This window comes from Epinephelus moara, chromosome 8, assembly GCF_006386435.1.
Source record: "Epinephelus moara isolate mb chromosome 8, YSFRI_EMoa_1.0, whole genome shotgun sequence".
Classification (NCBI taxonomy): domain Eukaryota; kingdom Metazoa; phylum Chordata; class Actinopteri; order Perciformes; family Serranidae; genus Epinephelus; species Epinephelus moara.
Genome location: NC_065513.1, coordinates 42,755,939 through 42,764,516, shown reverse-complemented (window position 1 = coordinate 42,764,516; position 8,578 = coordinate 42,755,939). Strand labels below are relative to the sequence as shown.

Sequence of the window (8,578 nt, the reverse complement as noted above, 5' to 3'; positions counted from 1 at the left end):
TTCTGTCCCTTTCTTTATCCGACAACTTCTTTGCCAACAACCGTTGTTTCTTTAGAGGTAATGTCGGATCCTGGTCGTCTTCAGGTGAACGTTTCGTTCCGCTCTCCGCCATTTCGCTTCGAAAATACGCGCTGCCATCGCTCACTGGCTGTAGCCTTTTATAGGGAGGGAGGGCCAAGGGCTCCGAGAGGAGGGAAGAGGCGGCGATTCACATGAACGTACATGAACGCGCAGCCTGACCGGCTTGTAAACAATGGGCTGGAGATCAACACAGAGAGAGGGTGTGTGACGTCATGCTATACTCCAGATGAAATTACACCTCTAGTTCTTCACAAAGCGATTTTTTAATTCCTTATAGAAATGATGAATTTCCGCTTATTGCCCCTGTAAGACTGTGAAACATGTATCTCAAAGACTACACAAGTTGCGTAGGTGACATAACTTTCTCTCTCACTGAAGCTACAATGCCTTTGTGTTTTGTACTGGAGGAACAAGTCTTGTGCATTCCTTTGCTTCCTGGCTGAATAAACAGACCAGGAGCTGCTAGTTAAAACACATCAGGTGAGATGACATTACATTTGTGCGAGGAATATAGCTAAGTAGCCTAGCTAGCAAGCTAGTGTAGGTGATGTGTATTGTGCAAGTGTAACGCCCTGAAAAGGAGAAAAATCAATCTGTCACACAAGAGGAGAAATGTTGTCACAAAACTAAATGGCTCTATTATAAACCTTTGACAATCTGAGACTTTCTTGCAAAATTACCTTTTAAATTGAAAAATTGTAAAACAAAACAAAACAAAAAAACAATTCATGGCACAATTGACAGGGGATCAAAACATTCCATGTTTTTCTGAAATAAGTTCCCATGGTGGACACTTGGAGATAAGAGACTTTCTATAAGCCAATCAGACATTAGCCAAGAGGTACGTGGAGCACGCCATACGCAATTTATTGACTGCGAGGCACCTCTAGTTGCCAGTTAGGATCATCAAAATGTGAAAATTCTCAGTGCAGTTGCTCTATGAGAGTTACAGTCAAGTAGATCAAGCACCAGCAGATGTTCTACTTCGAAATGAGGTCATTTCATCTGCGAAAATCAAAATATCATGGTGTCCCTTACTTAAACCTTCTACTCATCTTATTCTTTCTCTCTGTCTCTGTCCATCAGGCTCAGATTGTCCTCCTGGTGATCCTGCTGGGAGCCATCGCCAACTACTTCATAGGAACCTTCATGACATCAGAGAGCAAAGAGCCCAAAGGATTCTTCGGCTACCACTGTCAGTCGGCACTCTCTCGGTTTTGTCCAGACTTTTGTTCTATTGAAAAGTGTCCCTGACCTAATGTGTGCAGTGTTAGAATTTAAAAGTTTAGCCTATGTATTCCTCTGTTTTGGCTCTCTCCTCCTACAGCTGCCATCTTCTTAGAGAACCTGGGTCCAGACTTCAGAGACGAGGAGACATTCTTCTCTGTGTTTGCCATTTTCTTCCCAGCAGCCACCGGGATCCTGGCTGGAGCCAACATCTCCGGAGACCTCATGGTGAGCTTCACCTTTTCCAACATACATGAAGTGCATCTTGTGGTGTCTGATACTCTAATTGTGTGTGATTAATGGTGGACAGAGAGACAAAGTCAGTCAGTGAAGCAATGCTTTCAGCTTGGTATCAAGTCTTTAAGTTGCTTGAAGCTCAAGTTAAATCTCCTGAGCAGACACTAAACTTGAATCTCATCGTGTCTCCTTCTTCAGGACCCTCAGTCAGCGATCCCTAAAGGCACTCTACTGGCCATCCTCATCACAGGAATCACCTATGTGGCCGTCGCCATCTCCACAGGTAATATTCTACACTTGAGTTCAACACTTCTCCGCTTCTGTGTTCCAACCAAACCAAACATAACCGAAGAAACCAAAAAGAGGGCAAAGAGAGAAGCAGGTTGACTACAACAGGGAATTAAATCTCCTTAATGATTTGACTCTGCTACAGCTACAACATGTCAGAGCTTGTGTTGATTTTCTTCTCCTGCAGGCTCTTGCATCGTCAGGGATGCCACCGGCGACCACAATGACACAGTGAGTGACACGGTTAACTGCACCGACGCCGCCTGCACGCTGGGCTACGACTTCTCCATTTGCAAGGAGGGAGGCTGTCAGTACGGCCTGATGAACGACTTCCAGGTAACTGACACACGCTCATCTCTGGAAGCTTGATTATGTGGATCTGATGACCAACCAGATCGAGGTATTTACTGTTTTTTTCACTCAAAGCACTCGGACAAGCTCAGGAATGTGTGTTACATAAAGGCCAACGCACACTGACAGAGTGTGACGTCAGAACACCCACAGCTATTGTTTTCTATGGAGGCCTACGCGTTGACAGCGATGCCGTGTCAGGATACGACACTGTGCTGTTTGTCACTGCTGACACACATCGACACTCACAACAGCAGCGGTTTGATCACATTATGTCCCTCGTTAACAACTTACCTCGACAACATCTTCTGTCTGTGTGTGGTATGTTACATGGACAGAGTGTGCTACTCTTAATGCAGCCTTCAAACCAGGACTCATCAGGCATCACTTTGGTTTTGATGCTACAAGTGACATAACTGTATTTAAAGCTGCTAACACTGCTGTCTGCAGACAGGGCTGTGTCTAAGGATTGTTTTCATTGTTGATTAATCTGATGATTATTTTCCAGATTAATGGATTATTTGTTTGGTCAGTAAAATGTCAGAAATTGGTGAAACATGTCAATCAGTGTTTCCCAAAGTCCGAGATGATGTCCATAAAAGTCTTGTTTTTTCGGCAGCCTATAGACATCCAGTTTACTGTCATAAAGTAGCAGATTAGTTTGCAATTAATCGATTAATCATTGCAGCTGTGCAGACACAAGACATTCAACACACCAACATATTTAATCCCTGAAATGCATTGTATGTGGTTTCCTTCTCACTTTATTTGTCATTATTTTGTGCCAGTGCTCATACAGATATTATTCATGTTGTTTGTATGATATTAAGGACCTTTTTTTGTTTTGTTTTTATGCCACTGTGCCAACAATCACTGTGGCGGGAGGCATTATGTTTTGAGGTTGTCTGTCCGTCTATCCCATTTTTGTGAACATCTCAAGGAAACTTTTTAAATTTGGCACAAATGCCCACTTGGCCCTAAAGGGATAGTGCACCCAAAAATGAAAATTCAGCCATTATCTACTCACGCATATGCCGAGGGAGGCTCAGGTGAAGTTTTAGAGTCCTCNCAGCCTCCATTAGGTGGAGTTGTGTTGCTACCTCCTCTCCCCTTGGATCTCTGCAAGTGATGTGAGGACTCTAAAACTTCACCTGAGCCTCCCTCTGCAAGAGGATCAGTAGATAATGGCTGAATTTTCATTTTTGGGTGCACTATCCCTTTAACAATGCACTGATAAGCTCTTAGTGGTCAAAGGTCACTGTGACCTTGCATCTTATTCTTGTGAACATGATATCTCAAGAACAGTGTGAAGACATTTCTTCAGATTTGGCAGAAACCTTCACTTGGATTTAGCAATGGAAGGATTAGATTTTGGTGGTCAAGGGTCAAGGTCACTGTGACCTTGCATCTGTTTTATTCTCATGTACACAGAATCTCAACAAGGCCTTGAGGGATTTTCCTCAAATTTGGCACAAACATCCGCTTAGACTTAAGGATGAACTGATTAGAATCCAGAGGTCAAAGGTCAGTGTGACCTCACAAAGTTAATGTCGACATTTAATATCCAAAAGGTCAAAGGTCAACTTCGTTGTGACATCATAATGTTCTGCAAAAACACTTTACTCAGCGTCATATCTCAGGAACAGAAGGGGAGACATTTGGTCAGATACTGAGTTAATGACTCTAATCTTGAAACTGTGCTGACTGTATAGATCCTCTGTGTGTGAAGCATTCATGTTTTCACTGACATGGATGCAGACTGTAAGGCAGTAAGTCTAGTTTTATGTGATTTTCTTCTCTCCTTATTTTACTTGTGATTATTTGTCTCAATACTCTCTGTAGATATTATTTACATTGTTTATGTAGCATTAAGAACTTTTTTCGTGCTTCATTTGTACGTATTAGTATTCTAGTTTTCAGAAGGTTTTAAAAGTTGCTTGTGTATGTGCATGTTTTTCTAAATCTAAAGTACTAAAGGATGTTTGGTTTCACCACATCATTTATTTTAAACTGATGGAACACAATGCATTTCTGCTCACTAAGTGTATATTTCCACCTTAATGACAAAGATGGTTATGAGGTGTGGACGTTATTAACAGACTCTTTGTTTAACACAAGTGTGAATCGTGTCAGACTGCTGCTCTGATCCTGTTTCTTTGCATGTCCTGGATGCCTGCACCGTATAGTGTGTGTGTGTGTGTGTGTGTGTGTGTGTGTGTGTGTGTGTGTGCGCGCGCGAGTGAGATGGAGCTGTTCTCGAACAAAGTGCAGCAGTGATAATAGTGACTGTTGTTTTGAGTCACAAGGTCTCTGGCTGGTTGGAGACAGAGATGAATGAGAGCTTTGACAACACCCACCTACACACACACACACACACACACACACACACACACACACACACACACACATGCACACACACTCGCGTGCACATGCAGCTCACTGACACTGATATCTCTGACATTGTGCACAATCTCGTGTGTTGCCACAGACAGAAAAACTTGCTCTGGTTTTAGTTTGACTCTTTATTTGAAGTTTTGCTCTGTATCACTAAAATGTGTCAAACAAAAAGACAGATGTGAATGAATCTAACATCGGTTTGTGTTTGTCTTATTTTCACATGCTAACAGACGTCATATAATGTTGGTAGGTTTTGACATTTGAAAACAAAGCATCCTTTAATTTAATCAGTCAGTTGGTAATAAAACTATATTTTGAGATGATTTTCATCTTCAGCTTGTTTAGGAACCAACAAGTTCTTAATTTAAAAAAGAAAAGACAGCATTCTAACTCTTTTGTGATTGGTCAATGTAGACCTAAAGGAGTGTGTGTGTGTGTGTTTCAGGTGATGAGTCTGGTGTCGGGCTTCGGGCCTCTGATTACCGCAGGGATTTTTTCAGCCACTCTGTCGTCGGCTCTGGCCTCACTCGTCAGCGCGCCCAAAGTCTTCCAGGTCAGAAATTTGATATATTACAGAAACATTACATTTATTAGATGACCAACAACAGCATCACTTCACACAGATTCATGTAGAACCTCTGACAATAACTGGAAATTAAACATATCAGAAATGTCATCAGACTGCAGTCATTAATGTGTATTTTGCCAACACATTCTCACTCTGACCTCATCACATACCAGCATTTGGTCACAAACATTCTATGTCCCGATATGACATGAAAGATACACTGGGTGCTACGGTTGTTGACGTTCTGGGAAGCCGTGTCAACTTCAGACTGTTCAACGCATTTTCTTCTTTCAAAATACACTTCTGTTTTTACAGGAAATGCACAGTTTACATGCAGTCTCTTTCAAAATAAACACACTGCGTCGGTAAAACAGAGTGAACTGACATTTTTTTGCCTTCAACAACACATGCACATAGCTGGGTTTAGGAAGAAACAATGGGGTTTGGCTTTATAATCTTACAGGAAGCAAACACTGGGCTCCTGTGTGTTTGTTGAACCCATCCACCACCCCACTCAGACTTTCGTTGTCTTAACTTCCATACCTGTCCCGCCGTGTTTCCCTCTGACACTGCCGAGCACCATAAAGCTGTAACGGCGACTGGCAGCTTATCATGCCGACGTTAACAGATGGCTTATTTGTCAGTGTCTGACGCTGCAAGTCATTGCCCAAGTGCTGGATTTTGACAACCTTGGAGTGAGACCGGGTTGATTTTGTACAGGGTTGAATAATAAAGCTGATGAAAAAAAGGAAAATAAATTAATTTGAAATACATTATAGTTTTGAGAAAACAAAACTGAACCCAAGGTCCACTTAATAGCTTTTTTCCATAGCCCTTACAGTTTTCATGAGTTTAAAAAGTTTGGTCTCTGATTCATGGTAGGGCTCTCAACACTTGAAGTGTGTCGCTTGACGGAAATGAAAGAAACATTTTTAATTTATGCTTAGACGAAAGGTGAAGGTTACCCTGTCTTCTTTTGTGGTCCAAGACTATTTCTGTTTCAGTGAAGCACAATCTGCACAGAGAGCTGTTAAAATCACACAAATATTCCAATGTATATATGTGTTTATCTTATTAACCATATCTGTATTGAGTGATCTGCTCCCCCGCTGTCTGTGGGCGGCAGATTCCCCTCGATCGATACGGTGGGCTGGGAAATAAAATCAATCAATCAATAAATACAAACACTGTTGATTTCTTCCCATGGCACTGACATGAAAACTACTTTGGTTCTCTAAATGTCTGATAGAGATAGAGACGCTGAATGCAGGTCAGAGTCAGTGTGAATTGAAAACTGCTATCTCTATGGTGACAATAGCAATACTACCAAATATAGTGCATGACAAAATATTACATTTTTGGCAACATAACAAAATTCTCCAGGTGCGCGACATAAAAGGAAAGTGTCGAGCAACTTTTAACTGTCGAAAATATGTTTTTCCTGTTGAGCAACACTCATCAAAAGTGTTGAGTGGCCTTCTAGAAATTAGGCCTAAAATATGGTTGAAAGCACCGGAAGAAGCTAGTAAAGCAAATTCCAAAACTAAGAATGATATTTTACACTCTGCATGATGGTGGCTCAAAATTTGGATCATGTAAAATCAACTTTAGTTCCACCCAGGCCTGATCCGATGTCAAACCTCTCTTTCTGAACTGCTCGTGCAACAAAACTTTACACATGAAATGAATGTTGTGATTTTAGGCTCTGTGTAAGGACAACATCTATCCAGGACTGCATGTGTTTGCAAAGGGTTATGGGCGGAACAATGAGCCTCTCCGTGGTTACGTCCTGACCTTTGGCATCGGCCTCGCCTTCATTCTCATTGGTAGGCTCCAAACATAGATTTTAATTTTACTCTTTGAATGACACAGCCGGAACTGAAGCTTTCTGAATACTGAACTTCTCTGTTGTTGTCTGTTAGCGGAGTTGAACATCATCGCTCCCATCATCTCCAACTTCTTCCTGGCTTCGTACGCTCTCATTAACTTCTCGGTGTTCCACGCCTCTCTGGCCAACTCTCCAGGTAAACTTTGTCAACTGAAGTCAGTTTCATTCACTCCAGTCTTCACATATGGTGAGAGTTATTCATACCTGCATTGAACTGGGTTCTAGTAAAATTAGAGTTGACCTGGCCTTTAAAAAATCTTGAAAATGTCTCTTTATGTTTCATCCTTGTCTGTCACCACAGGGTGGCGTCCCAGCTTCAAGTACTACAACATGTGGGTGTCTCTTGCGGGGGCGATCCTGTGCTGCGTGGTGATGTTTGTCATTAATTGGTGGGCAGCTCTGGTCACTCTGCTCATCGTCCTCGCTCTCTACATCTACGTCAGCTACAAGAAACCTGGTGAGCACCTGTTGATTTCAAAGTCTTTTCTAAGTACAAACTACAAACACTTGCTACTATCCATGTTAAAACCAATGGCAAGTGTCCTAAAATGCAGCTCCTCTAATGGCCACTAGATGGCTGCTAAGAAAAGTCATGCTGTACTGAAGTCAAATAGGAAAAGCTCCTTAATTCTCTGTTTGAATACACCAATTTAAACAAGAACCTAGGGGAAATAAGTGCTTCCCTGTGACCTTTTTAATAGGGACCTATCAATCCAACTGTTCCTCTCCAGAGACCAATGACATACCTCATCTGCTGATACAGAGTTCTGATCCAATATACCAGTGCTCTCTTTTCCCCAAATTTAAAATGTGTATACCACACTGTGTGCTGTGTGCTTGCTATCGTCATATCTCAGGAACAGAGAAGGAGACATTTGTTCCGAAACTTAACTGGTGACACTAGTCTTGGGTGTCCACCTTGAAATTGTGCTGATTGTATAGAGCTTGTGCTTTCGGGGGGAGGATGAGTGTGAAGCATCCATGTTTTCTCAGACAGGGATGTAAACTGTTACTGCAACTTGACGGGTTCACAGAGGCATACGACCACAAGGTGGTAACTCTAACACCTAACATCATCACCTCAACTGCTCTAACCGGTGTGTGTGCTGTTTCCTGTAGATGTGAACTGGGGTTCGTCCACTCAGGCTCTGATCTACAACCAGGCTCTGACTCACTGTATGAACCTGACTGGAGTGGAGGACCACGTTAAAAACTTCAGGTCAGCTCCAGGTTTTTAGATTTTGGTATTTGATTCTGGGTCCAGACATAAAACTGTTAACTTCAGGTTTTTATACCAACTCAGAGGCTCAAAGCTATGCTCTGTATTCATGTGATGTTGTTTTACAATGCTTAAAGGGAAATTTCAGTTTATTTCAACCTGTCTCCTATCGTCCTAAATTTGTTTCAAGTGACTAGTGACATAAAAATAATAGTTAGCATGTTAGCCGTTAGCCTAGATACAGCCGGGGCGCATAGTAGCGTCAGACCTGTTAAAACGTAAGTGAACGGGCAACCTTCAAGTGCAAAGTTAGTCCACTAAA

The 8,578-nt window shown here is 42.0% G+C and overlaps 1 protein-coding gene across 1 annotated transcript in view; it reads left to right on the top strand.

The window, feature by feature from the left end:
• The window catches only part of LOC126394085 (solute carrier family 12 member 2-like), a 27,518-nt gene that overhangs the window by 8,419 nt on the left and 10,521 nt on the right, over window positions 1–8,578 (top strand). The window contains exons 7-15 of the mRNA XM_050050689.1: window positions 1,168–1,276; window positions 1,409–1,536; window positions 1,744–1,828; window positions 2,021–2,169; window positions 5,027–5,134; window positions 6,852–6,975; window positions 7,072–7,173; window positions 7,339–7,494; window positions 8,157–8,256. Of these exons, the coding sequence (XP_049906646.1) occupies window positions 1,168–1,276; window positions 1,409–1,536; window positions 1,744–1,828; window positions 2,021–2,169; window positions 5,027–5,134; window positions 6,852–6,975; window positions 7,072–7,173; window positions 7,339–7,494; window positions 8,157–8,256 (1,061 nt within the window). The remainder of the gene's footprint in view (window positions 1–1,167; window positions 1,277–1,408; window positions 1,537–1,743; window positions 1,829–2,020; window positions 2,170–5,026; window positions 5,135–6,851; window positions 6,976–7,071; window positions 7,174–7,338; window positions 7,495–8,156; window positions 8,257–8,578) is intronic.